We start from the raw sequence: 21,826 nt of genomic DNA, 5'->3' as shown, positions 1-21,826 counted from the left end.
GTCCCAGGGTCATGGGGTCCCACGGTCACAGTGTCACAGGCCACAAGGCCTCGGGGTTACAGGGTCATAGGACCACAGTGTCACAGTGTCAGAGTCAGTGTCACAGTTTCACAGGGTCACAGGGTCAGTGCACAAGGTCACAAGGTCACAGTGGCAGTTTCACAGGGTCAGAGCACAAGGTCACAGGGTCACAGTAACAGTATCACAGGGTCACATGGTCACAGGGTTACAGTGTCACAGGGTCAGTGTCACAGTGTCACAGGGTCAGTGTCACAGGGTCAGTGTCAAGATCAGTGTCACAGGGTCACAGTGTCACAGGGTCAGTGTCACAGGTTCAGTGTCAGTGTCACAGGGTCAGTGTCACAGTGTCACAGTGTCAAGGTCACAGGGTCACAGTGTCAAGATCAGTGTCACAGGGTCACATTGTCAGTGTCACAGGGTCAGAGTGTCACATGGTCACAGTGTCAGTGTCACGGGCAGTGTCAGAGGGTCACAGGGTCACAGTGTCACAGTGTCACAGGTTCACAGGGTCACGGTGTCACAGGGTCACAGGGTCACGGTGTCACAGGGTCGCAGTGTCACAATGTCACAGGGTCACAGGGCCACAATGTCACAGGGTCACAGTGTCACAGTGTCAGTGCCACAATGTCACAGTGTCACAGGGTCACATTGTCTGTGTCACAGGGTCAGAGTGTCACATGGTTACAGTGTCAGTGTCACAGGGTCAGTGTCACAGGGTCACAGGGTCAGTGCACAAGGTAACAGGGTCAGTGTCACAAGGGCAGTGTCACAGGGTCACAGAGTCACAGGGTCAGTGTCACAGGGTCACAGTGTCACAGGTTCACGGTGTCATGGTGTCACAGGGTCACAGTGTCACAGGGTCACAGAGTCAGTGTCACAGTGTCAGTGTAACAGGGTCACAGTGTCACAGTGTCGCAGGGTCACAGGGTGTCAGTGTCACAGGGTCAGTGTCACAGGGTCACAGGGTCAGTGCACAACGTAACAGGGTCAGTGTCACAAGGGCAGTGTCAGAGGGTCACAGGGTCACAGTGTCAGTGTCACAGGTTCACAGGGTCACGGTGTCACGGTGTCACAGGGTCACAGGGTCACGGTGTCACAGGGTCGCAGTGTCACAAGGTCACTGTCACAGGGTCACAGAGTCACAGTGTTACAGGGTCAGTGTCACAGTGTCACAATGTCACAGGGTCACAGTGTCACAGGGTCAGAGTGTCACATGGTTACAGTGTCAGTGTCACAGGGTCAGTGTCACAGGGTCACAGAGTCACAGTGTAACAGGGTCACAGTATCACATGGTCAGTGTCACAGTGTCAGTGTCACAGTGTCAACAGGGTCACAGTGTCACAGTGTCACAGGGTCACAGTATCACAGCGTCACAGGGTCACAGAGTCACAGTATCACAGTATCAGTGTCAGGGTCACATTGTCACATTGTCACAGGGTCACAGTGTCACAGTGTCACAGGGTCACAGTGTCACAGCGTCACAGGGTCACAGGGTCACAGGGTCACAGTATCACAGTATCAGTGTCAGGGTCACAGTGTCACGGTGTCACAGGGTCACAGGGTCAGTGTCACAGGATCAGTGCACAAGGTCACAGTGTCACGGTGTCAGTGTCAGAGGGTCATAGTGTCAGAGGATCACAGGGTCACAGGGTCACTGTGATAGTGTCACAGGGTCACAGGGTCAGTGTCACAGTTGTCACAGGGTCACAGGGTCAGTGTCACAGGATCAGTGCACAAGGTCACAGGGTCACAGTGTCAGTGTCACAGGGTCACAGTGTCAGAGGGTCACAGTGTCACAGGGTCACAGGGTCACTGTGTCAGGGTCACTGTGTCACAGTGTCACAGTGTTACAGGGTCACAGTGTCACAGGGTCACATTGTTAAAGGGTCACAGTGTCACAGGGTCAGTGTCACAGTGTCAGTGTCACAGTGTCACAGGGTCACAGTGTCACAATGTGACAGGGTCACAGGGTCACAGTGTCAGTGTCAGGGTCAGTGTCACAGTGTCACAGTGTCAGAGGGCAACAGTGTCACAGTGTCACAGTGTCAGTGTCACAGGGTCACATGGTCACAGTGTCAGTGTCAGGGTCAGTGTCACAGTGTCAGTGTCAGAGGGCAAGTGTCACAGTGTCACAGGGTCACAGTATCAGTGTCACAGGGTCACAGGGTCACAGTGTCAGTGTCACAGGGTCACTGTGTCACAGTGTCACAGGGTCACAGGGTCAGTGTCACAGTTGTCACAGGGTCAGTGTCACAGGGTCAGTGTCACAGGATCAGTGCACAGTATCAGTGTCACAGGGTCACAGGGTCACAGTGTCACGGTGTCACAGTGTCACAGGGTCACCGTGGCAAAGGGTCACGGTGTCACAGAGTCAGAGTGTCACAGTGTTAGTGTCACAGGGTCAGAGTGAAACAGCGTCACAGGGTCACAGTGTTACTGTGTCACAGGGTAACTGTGTCACAGGGTCACAGTGTCACAGGGTCACAGTGTCACAGTGTCACAGGGTCACAGTGTCAGAGTGTCGCAGGGTCACCATGTCACAGGGTCACAGTGTCACAGGTTCACAGTGTCACTGTGCCAGTGTTAGTGTCACAGGGTCACAGGGTAACAGTGTCACAGGGTAAGTGTCACAGGGTCACAGGGTAAGTGTCACAGGGTCACAGTGTCACAGGGTCATAGTGTCAGTGTCACAGGGACACAGGGTCAGTGCACAAGGTAACAGGGTCACAGCGTCATAGGTTCACAGTGTCACAGGGTCACAGTCCAGTGTCACAGGGTCACAGTGTCAGTGTCACGGTCACATGGTCACAGGGTCACAATGACACAGGGTCAGTGCACAAGGTCACATGGCCACAGTGCCACAGGGTCACAGTGTCACAGGGTCACAGGGTCACAGCGTCAAAGGGCCACCGTGGCAAATGGTCACGGTGTCACAGAGTCAGTGTCACAGTGTCACAGCGTCACAGTGTCAGAGGGTCAGTGTCACAGGGTCACAGTGTCACAGGTTCACAGGGTCATGGTGTCACGGTGTCAACGGGTCATGGTGTCAAGGGTCACAGTGTCACAGGTTCACAGGGTCACGGTGTCACGGTGTCACAGGGTCACGGTGTCACAGGGTCACAGGGTCACATTGTCACATTGTCACAGGGTCACAGGGTCACATTGTCACATTGTCACAGGGTCACAGGGTCACAGAGTCACAGTGTCACAGGGTCACAGTGTCAGAGTGTCAGAGTGTCAGAGTGTCACAGGGTCACAGGGTCACAGGGTCACAGTGTCAGTTTCACAGTGTCAGAGTGTCACAGTGTCAGAGTTTCACAGGGTCACAGGGTTACAGTGTCACAGGGTCACAGAGTCAGTGTCACAGTGTCAGTGTAACAGGGTCACAGTGTCACAGTGTCGCAGGGTCACAGGGTGTCAGTGTCACAGGGTCAGTGTCACAGGGTCACAGGGTCAGTGCACAACGTAACAGGGTCAGTGTCACAAGGGCAGTGTCAGAGGGTCACAGGGTCACAGTGTCAGTGTCACAGGTTCACAGGGTCACGGTGTCACGGTGTCACAGGGTCACAGGGTCACAGTGTCACAGGGTCGCAGTGTCACAAGGTCACTGTCATAGGGTCACAGAGTCACAGTGTCACAGGGTCAGTGTCACAGTGTCACAATGTCACAGGGTCACAGTGTCACAGGGTCAGAGTGTCACATGGTTACAGTGTCAGTGTCACAGGGTCAGTGTCACAGGGTCACAGAGTCACAGTGTAACAGGGTCACAGTATCACATGGTCAGTGTCACAGTGTCAGTGTCACAGTGTCAACAGGGTCACAGTGTCACAGTGTCACAGGGTCACAGTGTCACAGCGTCACAGGGTCACAGAGTCACAGTATCACAGTATCAGTGTCAGGGTCACATTGGCACATTGTCACAGGGTCACAGTGTCACAGTGTCACAGGGTCACAGTGTCACAGCGTCACAGGGTCACAGGGTCACAGTATCACAGTATCAGTGTCAGGGTCACAGTGTCACGGTGTCACAGGGTCACAGGGTCAATGTCACAGGATCAGTGCACAAGGTCACAGTGTCACGGTGTCAGTGTCAGAGGGTCATAGTGTCAGAGGATCACAGGGTCACAGGGTCACTGTGATAGTGTCACAGGGTCACAGGGTCAGTGTCACAGTTGTCACAGGGTCACAGGGTCAGTGTCACAGGATCAGTGCACAAGGTCACAGGGTCACAGTGTCAGTGTCACAGGGTCACAGTGTCAGAGGGTCACAGTGTCACAGGGTCACAGGGTCACTGTGTCAGGGTCACTGTGTCACAGTGTCACAGTGTTACAGGGTCACAGTGTCACAGGGTCACATTGTTAAAGGGTCACAGTGTCACAGGGTCAGTGTCACAGTGTCAGTGTCACAGTGTCACAGGGTCACAGTGTCACAATGTGACAGGGTCACAGGGTCACAGTGTCAGTGTCAGGGTCAGTGTCACAGTGTCACAGTGTCAGAGGGCAACAGTGTCACAGTGTCACAGTGTCAGTGTCACAGGGTCACATGGTCACAGTGTCAGTGTCAGGGTCAGTGTCACAGTGTCAGTGTCAGAGGGCAAGTGTCACAGTGTCACAGGGTCACAGTATCAGTGTCACAGGGTCACAGGGTCACAGTGTCAGTGTCACAGGGTCACTGTGTCACAGTGTCACAGGGTCACAGGGTCAGTGTCACAGTTGTCACAGGGTCAGTGTCACAGGGTCAGTGTCACAGGATCAGTGCACAGTATCAGTGTCACAGGGTCACAGGGTCACAGTGTCACGGTGTCACAGTGTCACAGGGTCACCGTGGCAAAGGGTCACGGTGTCACAGAGTCAGAGTGTCACAGTGTTAGTGTCACAGGGTCAGAGTGAAACAGCGTCACAGGGTCACAGTGTTACTGTGTCACAGGGTAACTGTGTCACAGGGTCACAGTGTCACAGGGTCACAGTGTCACAGTGTCACAGGGTCACAGTGTCAGAGTGTCGCAGGGTCACCATGTCACAGGGTCACAGTGTCACAGGTTCACAGTGTCACTGTGCCAGTGTTAGTGTCACAGGGTCACAGGGTAACAGTGTCACAGGGTAAGTGTCACAGGGTCACAGGGTAAGTGTCACAGGGTCACAGTGTCACAGGGTCATAGTGTCAGTGTCACAGGGACACAGGGTCAGTGCACAAGGTAACAGGGTCACAGCGTCATAGGTTCACAGTGTCACAGGGTCACAGTCCAGTGTCACAGGGTCACAGTGTCAGTGTCACGGTCACATGGTCACAGGGTCACAATGACACAGGGTCAGTGCACAAGGTCACATGGCCACAGTGCCACAGGGTCACAGTGTCACAGGGTCACAGGGTCACAGCGTCAAAGGGCCACCGTGGCAAATGGTCACGGTGTCACAGAGTCAGTGTCACAGTGTCACAGCGTCACAGTGTCAGAGGGTCAGTGTCACAGGGTCACAGTGTCACAGGTTCACAGGGTCATGGTGTCACGGTGTCAACGGGTCATGGTGTCAAGGGTCACAGTGTCACAGGTTCACAGGGTCACGGTGTCACGGTGTCACAGGGTCACGGTGTCACAGGGTCACAGGGTCACATTGTCACATTGTCACAGGGTCACAGGGTCACATTGTCACATTGTCACAGGGTCACAGGGTCACAGAGTCACAGTGTCACAGGGTCACAGTGTCAGAGTGTCAGAGTGTCAGAGTGTCACAGGGTCACAGGGTCACAGGGTCACAGTGTCAGTTTCACAGTGTCAGAGTGTCACAGTGTCAGAGTTTCACAGGGTCACAGGGTTACAGTGTCACAGGGTCACAGTGTCAGAGTGTCAGTGTCAGAGTGTCACAGGGTCACAGGGTCAGAGTGTCAGAGTGTCAGAGTGTCACAGGGTCACAGGGTCACATGGTCACAGTGTCAGAGTGTCACAGTGTCAGAGTGTCACAGGGTCACAGTGTCAGAGTGTCACAGGGTCACTGTGTCACAGGGTCACAGGGTCATAGGGTCACAGGGTCACAGGGTCACAGTGTCAGAGTGTCACAGTGTCAGAGTGTCACAGGGTCACAGTGTAAGAGTGTCACAGGGTCACAGGGTCACAGGTTGCCAGGGTCATGATGCACTTCTGAGGTCGTCTGCGACGCTCTTCCTTCCGATATTAGGAAGCCACCGGGGATCTTGACTTAAAGCTTTCGTGACTGCAAATAAACAATAAACTACCACATCACTAGCCCCACCCACTTCGCGCATGACCCTTGGGCTACACCCATTTTAAACCTTTAAAAACAGCCTGCCTTCAGCAGCTTTCCGCCTCCGTTTTCCTCCTGATGAGGATCCGTTGTGTTGTGATCGAAACGTCGTAGTTTTTATTTTATTTTTATTAATTCGAACCCATCTACGTGACATTGGCAAACTAATTTATTTAGAACCAACTTTTATCTTTAGAATGCTGCCCGTCCCCTGTAGCGCCGATTAGCGCGGTTGGCAACGTACGGTGGGAAAGAAGCTCAACATACGCACACAAAGTCACAGGGTTAGTACCACACAACCTCTCATCACTAAACACTATTACTTATAACGGCTACACAGGCGGCTGAGAGGGCTGATAGCGGTACACAGGGCATTGAAATTATTATTATTTTTAGATGACTCAGCTTTATTTTTCTGCTGTAAATTTCCACACGATAAGGCACTTTTTTGAGCTATCATTTGCGGCCAGGTCGCTTCTGAAAATAAAGTTAATACCTCAGTGGGCCATACCTGGTAAGATACCAAAAAGATAGCTTAGTTTCATTTGTATGTTTTTGTATTGTTTTGTTATTGCGTCGTTCTGACCCCATGCCCCTACCGGACATCTGTGACAAAGAGCTTTGTAGCTCTTCGGATTCCTCATCCTGCAGTCTAAATAAATATTCTGATTCTGACATGGGGGTACTTGGGGGTATGTGGGGGGACATGGGGGTACTTGGGGGTGCTCACGAGTAACTTGGGGGTACTCAAGGATAATCGAGGGAACTCGAGGGCACTCAGGGGTATGTGGTGAGCTTGAGGGTACTTGGGGTACTTGCGTGCACTCGGGGGTATATGGGGGTACTTGGGGGTACTCAGGGGTACTCTGGGGGTTACAGGGCGGTGCGTGGGGTGAGTCCGGCACCTCTCGTCCACGTTGGCCGACCCCAGGACGAGGAGTCCTCCCGGGCGTCCCCGAGCCCACAGGCCCAGCTGGGCAAACAGGTACGCGAGGACCATGCGCACACGGGCCTGCCAGCGCGTCACACCACCACCACCAGGTCAACAACCATCACCACCACCAGGTCAACAACCATCACCACAGCCACCACCAGGTAAATAACCATCACCACCACCGATTTGACAGCAGAGGTCTCACTCCGAATCAGTCGGGCGGCATTATCTTTTCATCGGCTGCGCAATGCTGTGTGGATGCTACCAAGTCTGTCAGCCACAGTCATGCCCTCCCTTCTCTATGCTTGTGAAACATGGACTCCTCTAATGGAACATCTGTGCTAGTTAGAAACATTCAGGCTGGCCTGCCTACCATCCATCCTGGGATTCACCAGGCTGGATTGTGTGAGGAGCTCACAAATCCTTAATAGATCTGGACACATTTCCATCAGTGAGCTCCTCCAGCAGGCAAGGCCTCGTGAGCTGGGCTGGGTCATGTAGCCCACATGCCCAGCCACCGAATGCCCAAGCAGCTTGTTTGGCCCCATAGTGGGGGCTGTACAGGCACGACACGGGCTGGAGAAGAGATGGACTGATGCGGTACGGAAGGATGTGGAGCTGAGTGGACTTGCCGAAGACTGGTACCAGCGGTGTCAATATCGAGGCTCGTGAAGGACGCTACTGGGCAGTGGGAACCAGTCGCCCTCCAGCAACAACGGAGGGTAGCGGACCGACGCTCACAACAACGAGAAGAGCGCCGGGCGGCTAAAATGCAGCAAGTTGGCACAGTAGGGGACACAGGTGGTGCATCTACCAGTCATCTTATTCAGTCAACCAATGGCACCTGGGTCTGTCCCGAGACCTCCTGTAAGCAAGCTTTCGACACTTTACGTGGCTTCAGAGTGCACCTGGCCTGGCAAAGGCGCCGTGGTGATGCCACCATCACTTAGTGGCGAAAGGCGGGTATTGGTATTGATGTGCGGGTGTGTGTGAGAATGTGATTGAGAGTGAGTGGAGGTTGTGTGATCCCTCCCCCTGTTCTGCAGTGAGTGTGCGATAGGGAACGGTAGTGTAGCGGTTTGCGAGTTGCGCTACGAACCCGGTGACCTGAGTTCAATTCTCGCTCAAGGCCAACACCAGTGACGATTATCTGAACTGGTTCTGGTCCTTCCCGATTCAGCCTCAAATGAGTATCTGGTGTGATGCGTAAAAACATCGCCACTGGGGAGACAAAGGCGTCCGGCCATGGTGTTGGCTACCCTCCCCCTCGTGTGCCGTGCCGGCCTTCATAGGTGTTGCTCACCAAGAGCACTTGTCCCAACAGTCTGTTACAGGCTATACGGGGGATCTTTGTGTGAATGTGTATGTGTGCGAGTGTTATTCTGAATGAGTGGGTGGAGGTTGTGTGTTCTTCCCCTGATCTAAATGTGTTTTCTCCAGGTTCTCCGGTTTGCTCCCATGTGAGTCTGGGTATCTGTGTGAGTCTCCATGTGGGTCTTTGTGTGGCTCTCCGTGTGAGTCTGTCGGTCTCCGTGTGGGTCTCCGTGTGGGTCTCCGTGCGAGTCTGGGTATCCGTGTGAGTCTCCATGTGGGTCTTTGTGTGGCTCTCTGTGTGAGTCTGTCGGTCGCCGTGTGGGTCTCCGTGTGAGTCTGCGTGTGGGGATCAGCGTGAATCTCTAGTCACCTGGACGTTCTGCAAGGCGAGGTTCTCCCGGGCGCTGCCCCCGTGGGCAAGGAAACGGGGAGTCAACCCCGTGGCCACGCGCAGCACAGAGACCACAGCCTGCACGGCCGCGTCGATGCACACACCCAGGTGGTGGCTGTGTCACACACACACAGTCATCACTACACATGGCCTGCACCACCACGTCAATACACACACCCAGGTGGTGGCTGTGTCACACACACACACAGCCATCACTACACATGGCCTGCACCACCACGTCAATACACACACCCAGGTGGTGGCTGTGTCACACACACACACAGCCATCACTACACATGGCATGCACCACCACGTCAATACACACACCCAGGTGGTGGCTGTGTCACACACATGCACACAGCCATCAGTACACATGGCCTGCACCACCACGTCAATACACACACCCAGGTGGTGGCTGTGTCACACACACAGCCATCACTACACATGGCCTGCACCACCACGTCAATACACACACCCAGGTGGTGGCTGTGTCACACACACACACAGCCATCAGTACACATGGCCTGCACCACCACGTCAATACACACACCCAGGTGGTGGCTGTGTCACACACACACACACAGCCATCACTACACATGGCTTGCACCACCACGTCAATACACACACCCAGGCGGTGGCTGTGTCACACACACACACACAGCCATCACTACACATGGCCTGCACCACCACGTCAATACACACACCCAGGTGGTGGCTGTGTCACACACACACACACAGCCATCACTACACATGGAATGCACCACCACGTCAATACACACACCCAGGTGGTGGCTGTGTCTCACACACACTCAGCCATAACTACACATGGCCTGCACCACCACGTCAATACACACACCCAGGTTGTGGCTGATCGAGCTCTGACCGAGCAGCCGACCGAGCAGCTGATTGAGGAGTGCCAGTGCAGGCCTCACCTGCCGATCTGCGCTGCGAGCTGGGAGGCACGCCGCTTGGTGGCGCCGGAGGAGTTCTCGCTGCCCATGTAGCAGGTGGTGAAGAGCAGCCCGCACAGCCGCCCGGGCTCCCACGCCGTGTAGTCGGCGTCGCCCAGCAGACGTCGCGCATCGCCCATCACCTGCGTGTCTGCACGCACACACCCACTCGCTCATTCACCCACTTGTTCATTCACCCACTCGTTCATTCACCCACTCGCCCACTCGCTAACCCACTCGTTCATTCACCCACTCGCCCACTCGCTCACCCACACACCCACTCGTTCATTCACCCACTCGCTCATTCACCCACTCGTTCATTCACCCACTCGTTCATTCACCCACTCGTTCATTCACCCACTCGCCCACTCGCTCATTCACCCACTCGTTCATTCACCCACTCGCCCACTCGCTAACCCACTCGTTCATTCACCCACTCGCCCACTCCCTCACCCACACACCCACTCGCTCATTCACCCAGTCGTTCATTCACCCACTCGCCCACTCGCTCACCCACTCGCTCATTCACCCACTCGCTCATTCACCCACTCGTTCATTCACCCACTTGCTCACACGCTCACCCACTCGCTCATTCACCCACTCGTAACCCACTTGTTCATTCACCCACTCGCCCACTCGCTCACCCACACACCCACTCGTTCACCCACACACCCACTCGCTCATTCACCCACTCGTTCATTCACCCACTCGTTCATTCACCCACTCGCCCACTCGCTCATTCACCCACTCGTTCATTCACCCACTCGCCCACTCGCTAACCCACTCGTTCATTCACCCACTCGCCCACTCCCTCACCCACACACCCACTCGCTCATTCACCCAGTCGTTCATTCACCCACTCGCCCACTCGCTAACCCACTCGCTCATTCACCCACTCGTTCATTCACCCACTTGCTCACACGCTCACCCACTCGCTCATTCACCCACTCGTAACCCACTCGTTCATTCACCCACTCGCCCACTCGCTCACCCACACACCCACTCGTTCATTCACCTACTCGCTCACTCGCTCACCCACACACCCACTCGCTCATTCACCCACTCGCTCATTCACTCACTCGTTCATTCACCCACTCGCCCACTCGCTAACCCACTTGTTCATTCACCCACTCGCCCACTCGCTAACCCACTCGTTCATTCACCCACTCGTTCATTCACCCACTCGCTAACCCACTCGTTCATTCACCCACTCGCCCACTCGCTAACCCACTCGTTCATTCACCCACTCGTTCATTCACCCACTCGCTAACCCACTCGTTCATTCACCCACTCGTTCATTCACCCACTCGCTAATCCACTCGTTCATTCACCCACTCGCCCACTCGCTCACCCACACACCCACTCGTTCATTCACCCACTCGCTCACTCGCTCACCCACACATCCACTCGTTCATTCACCCACTTGCTCACTCGCTCACCCACACACCCACTCGTTCATTCACCCACTCGCCCACTCGCTCACCCACACACCCACTCGTTCATTCACCCACTCGCCCACTTGCTAACCCACTCGTTAATTCGCCCACTCGTTCATTCACCCACATACCCACTCGTTCATTAACCCACTCGCTCACTCGCTCACTCGCTCACTCGCTCACCCACACATCCACTCGTTCATTCACCCACTTGCTTACACGCTCACCCACTCGCCCACTCGTTCATTCACCCAGTCGCCCACTCGCTAACCCACTCACCCACTCGTTCATTCACTCACTCGCTCACCCACACATCCACTCGTTCATTCACCCACTCGCCCACTCGCTCACCCACACACCCACTCGTTCATTCACCCACTTTCTCACTCGCTAACTCACTCGTTCATTCACCCACTCGCTCACTCGCTCACCCACTCTAAAGTGAACACTTTTTATTTTACCAGGTAATGCCCCACTGAGCTATCACAAATCGTAGTTCAATGAAGTGGCTTATTATCATCACGTGGAAATTTATGGCAGCGGCCAAATAACTCTAAACGCGTGATGTTGATTCTAATGTGGAGGGAAACACCGGAAAAATCCACGTGACCACCACGGGGACAGAGAGAGAAAGAGAGACGCAAACTCCAAATATACAGCGGCAGCAGCAACAGGCATCGTCAGGGTCGGGATCGGTCCCACGACCTCCTGCATACTAGGCGAGGTGGTTAACATCTCCTGGCCACCGCGGCACCCGTGCGCTCGCTCACCCGGTCGATCGTCTACCGCTAACTACCAAGGGTTACCGCCGCTGGGATCTCCGCTCGCGGATTCACTCCGGCAAGAACACGCCGCCGGGCGAGGCCTGGGGAAGTGCTGGATCGAGCCGTCATCCAGCGGCGGAGGGAGGGTGTCCGGCGCCAACGGCCATGCCAGCGGGAGCAGGGCACTCACTGCCCTGCAGGGCGGCCCGGCACACGAGGCGGCACATGGAGTAGACGATGCAGGCGGTGGCCGCAGAGTCGATGCCTCCGCTCAGCGGCAGGAAGAACCCTCCCTGCAACCGCCACGCGAGCACCACACCATCACCGCACGATCACCGCACGATCACCGCGCAATCACCACGCGATCACCACGCGATCACCACGCGATCACCACACGATCACCGCATGATCACCACGTGATCACCACACGATCACCGCACGATTACCGCACAGGGGAATCTGTGTGGAATCTGGCTGTGCTGTGTGTGGCTGTGTGTGGCTGTGTGTGGCTGTGCTGTGTGTGGCTGTGGGTGGCTGTGCTGTGTGTGGCTGTGCTGTGTGTGGCTGTGTGTGGCTGTGCTGTGTGTGGCTGTGTCTGGCTGTGCTGTGTGTGGCAGTGTGGCTGTGCTGTGTGTGGCTGTGTGTGGCTGTGTCTGGCTGTGCTGTGTGTGGCTGTGTGGCTGTGCTGTGTGTGGCTGTGTGTGGCTGTGCTGTGTGTGGCTGTGTGTGGCTGTGCTGTGTGTGGCTGTGTCTGGCTGTGCTGTGTGTGGCTGTGTGGCTGTGCTGTGTGTGGCTGTGCTGTGTGTGGTTGTGTGTGGCTGTGCTGTGTGTGGTTGTGCTGTGTGTGGCTGTGTGTGGCTGTGCTGTGTGTGGCTGTGTCTGGCTGTGCTGTGTGTGGCTGTGTGGCTGTGCTGTGTGTGGCTGTGTGTGGCTGTGTGTGGCTGTGTTGTGTGTGGCTGTGTCTGGCTGTGCTGTGTGTGGCTGTGTGGCTGTGCTGTGTGTGGCTGTGTGTGGCTGTGTGTGGCTGTGTGTGGCTGTGTCTGGCTGTGCTGTGTGTGGCTGTGTGTGGCTGTGTGGCTGTGCTGTATGTGGCTGTGTGTGGCTGTGCTGTGTGTGGCTGTGTGTGGCTGTGCTGTGTGTGGCTGTGTCGGGCTGTGCTGTGTGTGGCTGTGTGTGGCTGTGAGTGGCTGTACTGTGAGTGGCTGTGCGGTGTCACCTGGTTGCTCCTCCGCAGGAAGTCCCAGAGCCAGCAGGCGGGGCCCAGGCTGCAAGACAGAGCGTGGAGTAGAGGCGCAGCCCTGCAACAGCCGACTCACTCCGCCTTATTGGAATTCAGTTTCTTGTCCCCCACCTCCCCCCGCACCACCGATTGGCACGGTTGTTCTATCGTACGGTGGTGCGAAAGACGGTCGACGTTACAGTATGCTGGTGGTGGTGATGGTGGTGGTGATAATGATGATGGTGGTGGTGATGTTGAGGACGCGGCCGTCTGGAACACTCTAGATGGATGGAAGCGTGGGGGGGGGGCGGCTGATGGATGGAAGTGTAGGGCTATTAACACAACACACTCCTAAGGCTATTAACACAACACATTCCTAGGGCTATTAACACAACACACTCCTAGGGCTATTAACACAACACACTCCTAGGGCTATTAACACAACATACTCCTAGGGCTATTAACACAACAGACTCCTAGGGCAATTAACACAACACACTCCTAGGGCTATTAACACAACACACTCCTAGGGCTATTAACACAACACACTCCTAGGGCTATTAACACAACACACTCCTAGGGCTATTAACACAACACACTCCTAGGGCTATTAATACAACATACTCCTAGGGCTATTAACACAACATACTCCTAGGGCTATTAACACAACATACTCCTAGGGCTATTAACACAACACACTCCTAGGGCTATTAACACAACACACTCCTAGGGCTATTAACACAACACACTCCTAGGGCTCTTACCACAACACACTCCAAGGGCTATTAACACAACATACTCCTAGGGCTATTAACACAACACACTCCTAGGGCTATTAACACAACACACTCCTAGGGCTATTAACACAACATACTCCTAGGGCTATTAACACAACACACTCCTAGGGCTATTAACACAACACACTCCTAGGGCTATTAACACAACACACTCCTAGGGCTATTAACACAACACACTCCTAGGGCTATTAACACAATACACTCCTAGGGCTATTAACACAACACACTCCTAGGGCTATTAACACAACACACTCCTAGGGCTATTAACACAACACACTCCTAGGGCTATTAACACAATACACTCCTAGGGCTATTAACAGAACACACTCCTAGGGCTATTAACACAACACACTCCTAGGGCTATTAACACAACACACTCCTAGGGCTATTAACACAACACACTCCTAGGGCTATTAACACAACACACTCCTAGGGCTATTAACACAACACACTCCTAGGGCTATTAACACAACATACTCCTAGGGCTATTAATACAACACACTCCTATGTCTATTAACACAACACACTCCTAGGGCTATTAATACAACATTCTCCTAGGGCTATTAACACAACATACTCCTAGGGCTATTAACACAACACACTCCTAGGGCTATTAACACAACACACTCCTAGGGCTATTAACACAACACACTCCTAGGGCTATTAACACAACACACTCCTAGGACTATTAGCACAACACACTCCTAGGGCTATTAACACAACACACTCCTAGGGCTATTAACACAACACACTCCTAGGGCTATTAACACAACATACTCCTAGGGCTATTAACACAACACACTCCTAGGGCTATTAACACAACACACTCCTAGGGCTATTAACACAACAAACTCCTAGGGCTATTAACACAACACACTCCTAGGGCTATTAACACAACACACTCCTAGGGCTATTAACACAACACACTCCTAGGGCTATTAACACAACACACTCCTAGGGCTATTAACACAACACTCCTAGGGCTATTAACACAACACACTCCTAGGGCTATTAACACAACATACTCCTAGGGCTATTAACACAACACACTCCTAGGGCTATTAACACAACACACTCCTAGGGCTATTAACACAACACACTCCTAGGGCTATTAACACAACATACTCCTAGGGCTATTAACACAACACACTCCTAGGGCTATTAACACAACACACTCCTAGGGCTATTAACACAACATACTCCTAGGGCTATTAACACAACACACTCCTAGGGCTATTAACACAATACACTCCTAGGGCTATTAACACAACACAATCCTAGGGCTATTAACACAATACACTCCTAGGGCTATTAACACAACATACTCCTAGGGCTATTAACACAACACACTCCTAGGGCTATTAACACAACACACTCCTAGGGCTATTAACAGAACACACTCCTAGGGCTATTAACACAACACAATCCTAGGGCTATTAACACAATACACTCCTAGGGCTATTAACACAACATACTCCTAGGGCTATTAACACAACACACTCCTAGGGCTATTAACACAACACACTCCTAGGGCTATTAACAGAACACACTCCTAGGGCTATTAACACAACACACTCCTAGGGCTATTAACACAACACACTCCTAGGGCTATTAACACAACACACTCCTAGGGCTATTAACACAACACACTCCTAGGGCTATTAACACAACACACTCCTAGGGCTATTAACACAACACACTCCTAGGGCTATTAACACAACACACTCCTAGGGCTATTAACACAACATACTCCTAGGGCTATTAATACAACACACTCCTATGTCTATTAACACAACATACTCTTAGGGCTATTAATACAACATTCTCCTAGGGCTATTAACACAACATACTCCTAGGGCTATTAACACAACATACTCCTAGGGCTATTAACACAACACACTCCTAGGGCTATTAACACAACACACTCCTAGGGCTATTAACACAACATACTCCTAGGGCTATTAACACAACACACTCCTAGGGCTATTAACACAATACACTCCTAGGGCTATTAACACAACACAATCCTAGGGCTATTAACACAACACACTCCTAGGGCTCTTAACACAACACACTCCTAGGGCTATTAACACAACACACTCCTAGGGCTATTAACACAACACACTCCTAGGGCTATTAACACAACACACTCCCGGGTGGTGATCACCCAACTAACCACGCTATGGCGGAACAAGATGCGGTTCCGCTATCACGGTCCGGACCACGAGCCGGGTCCCTTATAGCGGGCCGGGCTGGGGCCGGCTCCGCCTCTCGCCCCGCCCACCTTCTCGATCTCTCTCGGACCACGTGACCACCCATTGGCCCCCTCCAGTATCATCCAGTCACGTGTCCACTGGTCAGCCAGAGTACCGTGCCCCCAACGTAACGCAGCAGGCTGACGCTCTCTCGCTCTCTCTCTCAACGGGAGCCCCCACACACACGCTGTGCGTGGTGCCACCGCGCTTGCCCGGTGCTCACCCAAGCCCCCTAGGGCTGGTGCCACACCCCGTGTGGTCGAGGTGTACACACAGCAGGAGACATCCCGCCGTGGCCTCGCAGGCCGAGCACCACACGGTGACAATCCCATTCGCTGCAGAAGCATGGGGGGCTGATGGATGGAACCGTGGGGGGCTGATGGATGGAACCGTGGGGGGCTGATGGATGGAACTGTGGGGGACTGATGGATGGAACTGTGGGGGGCTGATGGATGGAAGCGTGGGGAGCTGATGGATGGAACTGTGGGGGGCTGATGGATGGAACCGTGGGGGGCTGATGGATGGAACCGTGGGGGGCTGATGGATGGAAGCATGGGGGGCTGATGGACGGAACCGTGGGGGGCTGATGGATGGAAACATGGGTGGCTGATGGATGGAACTGTGGGGGGCTGATGGGTGGAAGCGTGGGGGGCTGATGGACGGAACCGTGGGGGGATGATGGATGGAAACGTGGGGGGCTAATGGATGGAACTGTGGGGGGCTGATGGGTGGAAGCGTGGGGGTCTGATGCATGGAACTGTGGGGGGCTGATGGATTGAACCGTGGGGGGTTGATGGATGGAACCATGGGGGGCTGATGGATGGAACCGTGGGGGGCTGATGGATGGAACCGTGGGGGGCTGATGGATGGAACCGTGGGGGGCTGATGGATAGAACCGTGGGGGGCTGATGGATGGAAGCGTGGGGGGCTGATGGACGGAACCGTGGGGGGCTGATGGATGGAAACGTGGGCGGCTGATGGATGGAACTGTGGGGGGCTGATGGGTGGAAGCGTGGGGGGCTGATGGACGGAACCGTGGGGGGATGATGGATGGAACCGTGGGGGGCTGATGGATGGAATCGTGGGGCTGCTCAGGCCTAGGAGGAGGCTTCAGAGTAGGCCTCACCTGATCTCCTCCTCCGCTGAGTGGTAGCTCCACTCGAGGTACGGGCTGGGGGTCACCGTGAGGTCATCGTGCGAGGAGAGCGCAAAGGGGACGCGGACGCGCGGGTAGCGCCCGCCCCGCGCCGCCTGCACACAAAGACAAAGCTTTCACCACCACCGCCGCCACCGCCCATCAAACCGTTACCTCGGCGCACGGCTGCGGGGGAGGGGGGAGAAGCGGTGTCGGTGAGGGCGGTCGGCGCTGCTGCGCCACTCACGGCCAGGTTCCTGGAGGACCTCTCCCCGCGGTAGCTGCGAACGTCCTCCAGGTCCACGGTGGCCGTGATCACCTCCTGCGCTCCCGTGGTGCGCACAAGTACGCAAGCACGCACACACACAGACACACACCCACACAGACACGCGCGCAGACACACACACGCACACAACAACAACCGCCATTCGCCACTAAGTGGCGGTGACGTCACCACGACGCTTGTGCCAGGCCATGTGCACCCTGAGGCCACGTGAAGTGTCGAACGCCCGCTGGCAGGAGGTCACGGGGCAGACCCAGGTGCCACGGGTCGACTGACTGAGATGACTGGCTGATGCACCACCTGTGCCCCCTACTGTGCCAACCTTGTGTGCTTTAGCCACCCGGCGCTCCGCTCGTTGTTCTGAGCGTCGCTCCTCCGCCCTCCATTGTTGTTGGAGGGCCGATCTTGACACCGCTGGTACCAGTCATTGGCAAGTCCACTCAGCTCCACGTCCTCCTGTACCACATCACTCCATCTCTTCTCTAGCCCGTGCCGCGCCCGCTTAGCCTCCTCAATCCGGCCAAACAAAAGCTGTTTCGGCATGCGGTGGCTGGGCATGCGGGCTACATGACCCAGCCATCGCAGCCTTGCCTGCCGGAGGAGCTCACCGATGGGACCCTGCCCAGATCTTTCAAGGATTTGTGAGCTCCTCACATAATCCAGTCTGGTTAAACCCAGGATGGATCGTAGGCAGGCCAGCCTAAATGTTTCTAACCGGCGAAGATGTTCCATTAGGGGGGTCCACGTTTCGCAAGCGTAGAGAAGGGAGGGAATGACCGTGGCCGAGAAGACCTGAAGCTTAGTGCGGAGCGACAGACCAGGTAGCTTCCACACAGCGTTACGCAACCGATGAAAAGATATTGCCGCTCGACTGATTCGGAGTGAGACCTCTGCTGTTAAACTGGAGCCAGTCATAAGCACACTGCCCAGGTATGGGAAACTCTCCACTCTCTCCACAACTGCCCCATCACCGATTGGGAGTTGTGGGGGTGGAGTGTCCGATGGTACAAAATACCCAGGCAGGTGCTTAGTTTTGGTGGGGCTGATGGTAAGGCCCCACCTCTTAGTGGCACGCTCCAGTCTCAGCAGCAGTGTCTCCAACTCCTCCTCTGACTGAGCAGCTATTACCAAATCATCAGCATACATAACGTGGTTGAGCAATAGGGAGCCATCCCTTGACCGCACCCGGGCATCGATTAGCCTCCCATTATATCTGTACCATATGGAGATTCCCCCGGTACAGCTATTGAAGGCTTCACGAACTACATGGTCAAAATAGATGTTAAATAATGTGGGAGCCAGAGGACATCCCTGTCGCACCCCAAGGTGTACAGGGAATGGCTCTGACTCCCGGCCACGTAGTTTTACCCGGGCCCGCTCACCATCATGAAGGTCCTTAATGATCGTGAGCAGAGGGTCAGGTACTCCAAAAGCACGAAGAACGACCCAGAGCCCAGGCCTACTGATGGTATCATAGGCCTTGACCAGGTCAATAAAGCAGAGATGTAGGTCTTGTTGGAATTCCCTACACCTCTGCTGTAGCAGACGGACAGAAAATATGGCATCTGTGCAGGACCGCCCTTTCCTGAAACCGCATTGGGGCTCCGCAAGCCTCTCCTCAGCGTGCCTGGCAAGGCGATGCTGAATAATCCTTGCCAGGACCTTTCCCGGCACACTGAGGAGTGAGATGCCCCTGTAGTTGTTACAGTCTGTGCGGTCCCCCTTCTTAAAAAGGGGGACCACCAGGGCATCCTTCCAATCCTGCGGAACCCGTCCAGTGGTCCAGACTGTTGTTATGATGTCATATAGGGCAGTCTGTGCACAAACGCCACCCTCCCTCAGCATTTCGCTTGGGAGATCATCTCTGCCCGCTGCCTTTCCTGGTCTCAGACTCCGGATCGCCTTCAATACTTCCTCAGCAGATGGCACCTCAGCCAGCCACTCACAGGGGGTGACTTCTTCCAATATTTGAGGCACCGCAGCCTCAGCAGGGTCATACTCACTTTGTGAGGGATTTTCCCTCCCCCAGGACCTCACAGAAATGCTCAGCAAATCTGCGAACCTGTTCTTGGGGGTCGGAGATTGGATCACCGTTTTTTCCCCTAATGATGGTAATAGGTGTGGCGCTGCAGGTTACTTTTTTGATGGAGTTAAATAGAGATTTGTGATCACGGGCCACTGAGGCAGACTCCATCTCCTCAGCAACCCGCGACCACCACACATCCTTGCAGCGCCTCACGGCTCTCCGAACCTCCGAGCGAAGGCTGCGGTAAGCCTCCTCATTCTTTGACGTGGGATTCTGTAGCCGATGACAGTGGGCCTGTCGCTTTTTCTCAACCATCCTGAACACCTCCTCTGTCAGCCAGGGACTCTGGGGAGGTCTGGACCGCGTACCCAAAGCAGCCATTGCAGCTGCATGAGTCACAGTCCTAAACCTCGCCCAATTACCCTCGACATCAGGAGGAGTCGGGGACGATGCCAATCCCAGCCGCAAGCGATGATGAAATTCTCGCTTGCAACTTTCATCAGATAACTGAGACCAGGCCACTTTATGTTGGAATGGGGTCCTGGGTGTACACCCACCACCGGAGTGGAAGAATGGCAGGCGCATCTTACAGATGACTAGTCGATGGTAAGAGGGCAGATCAGCTCCACGGTAGGTCCTGGTGTCAAGGACATGGGCTCGCATTCGCTGGGCCGTCACTATGTAGTCCAGCAGATGTTCTTGCTTGGACCCGGCATGCATCCATGATGTTGTGTGGATGCGCCGATGCCGGAACAGCGTGTTGGTAATTACAAGCCCATGGGCTGCACAAAAATCTAGCAGCCTCCTACCATTGTTATTGAGCTGATCTGGCCCATGCCCTCCAATCACCCCAGACCAGGTGCCAGTATCATGACCAACTCGGGCATTGAAGTCACCCAACATGATGACTCTATCCCGAGGGGCCACTTTAGCCAGCACCTGTGACAGGAGGTCATAGAAGGCATCTGACTCATCGGCTTTGCCTGCATCCCTCCACGGATGTTCATCTTCGGTGGGGGCATAAGTAACCACGACCACCATTCCTCGCCTCCGGTTGATGGGAAGGCGAGCCCAAAGTAGCCTGGGGCTTCCAGCTTCCCACACCTCACCGCCACGCTCCCACGCCCCCTTCATTCTTTTGTTCAAAAGAAGACCCACACCCTGTTGTTTGGCAGTCTGCTGCCCCGAGTAGAGGACTATCCACCCCTCATGGTGGCAGGAGCCAGAGCCGGTCCACCGGACCTCCTGAATGCCGCATAGATCCAGGCGGTACCGGTCCAGCTCCCGACAGAGGAGTGGCAGCCTCTCCTCTGCAGTGAGCGTTCGAACATTCCACGTGGCCACCCGTAGTGGCTTTTCGTTGTTTCTGGAGTAGCCCCGAGGGTAGGTATTCAATCTCCTGGCTCCGCCAATTGGGGTTTGGCCAGGAGACGTCATAGACGCCTGCCCCCCCGGGGACACCGGCACAAGCTTATTAGTTACATATTTCAGTTTAACTCGTGGTTTCGTGGTAATTAATTGAAAGGTGGAGGGGTTACCAGCCCCTCGCACCCGTCCAGAGCCCCCGTTTAGCCCCTGTGGTGGACACATATGCCATGAGGGGAGGAGCCAATCAAAATTGGATCTCCCCCCACAGCACTGTCCACGACAGAGTTGCCCGTCCGGCACCGCGAGGAGGTAGGGGGTTGTTTTGCCGGACTGCACGCACACACACACACACCCACACACACAGGCACATGCACACGCACCGCACACACAAGCACACACACGCATGAATGCACAGGCACACACACGCACGCACACACGCATGCACGCACAGGCACACACACACACACCGCACACAAAGATGAAGACAAAGATCCCCCGTATAGCCTTAACAGACTGTAGGGGCAAGCGCTGTTAGCGAACACCTATGAAGGCCGGAACGGTACACGAGGGGGTGGGTGGCCAGCACCACGCCCGGCCGCCTTTGTCTCCCCAGTGGCAATGTTTTTATCCACCGCACCAGGTACTCATTTGAGGCTGAGTCGACCTAGGGGAGGCC

The 21,826-nt window shown here is 54.7% G+C and overlaps 1 protein-coding gene across 5 annotated transcripts in view; it reads right to left on the bottom strand.

The window, feature by feature from the left end:
- Positions 1 to 21,826, bottom strand: part of NADSYN1 (NAD synthetase 1) — a 68,884-nt gene that overhangs the window by 22,362 nt on the left and 24,696 nt on the right. For 4 of the 5 annotated variants that reach the window (XR_004404999.2, XM_032977968.2, XM_032977970.2 and 1 more), the window contains 7 exons: positions 17,721 to 17,795; positions 17,465 to 17,589; positions 13,284 to 13,365; positions 12,258 to 12,360; positions 9,850 to 10,018; positions 8,897 to 9,032; positions 7,184 to 7,290 (listed from right to left, as the gene is read on the bottom strand). Coding sequence is in view for 4 of the 5 variants with exons in the window: in XM_032977968.2 (XP_032833859.2) it covers positions 7,184 to 7,290; positions 8,897 to 9,032; positions 9,850 to 10,018; positions 12,258 to 12,360; positions 13,284 to 13,365; positions 17,465 to 17,589; positions 17,721 to 17,795 (797 nt within the window). In the remaining variant the exon portion in view is untranslated. The remainder of the gene's footprint in view (positions 1 to 7,183; positions 7,291 to 8,896; positions 9,033 to 9,849; positions 10,019 to 12,257; positions 12,361 to 13,283; positions 13,366 to 17,464; positions 17,590 to 17,720; positions 17,796 to 21,826) is intronic. The other variant, XM_032977969.2, reaches the window with a different exon arrangement.

Source organism: Petromyzon marinus, chromosome 65 (assembly GCF_048934315.1).
Source record: "Petromyzon marinus isolate PM22_M1 ecotype Great Lakes invasive population chromosome 65, UKy_Petmar_22M1.pri1.0, whole genome shotgun sequence".
Taxonomy (NCBI): domain Eukaryota; kingdom Metazoa; phylum Chordata; class Hyperoartia; order Petromyzontiformes; family Petromyzontidae; genus Petromyzon; species Petromyzon marinus.
Note: the sequence above shows the minus strand (reverse complement) of the source record. Positions and strands in the feature narration are given on the sequence as shown.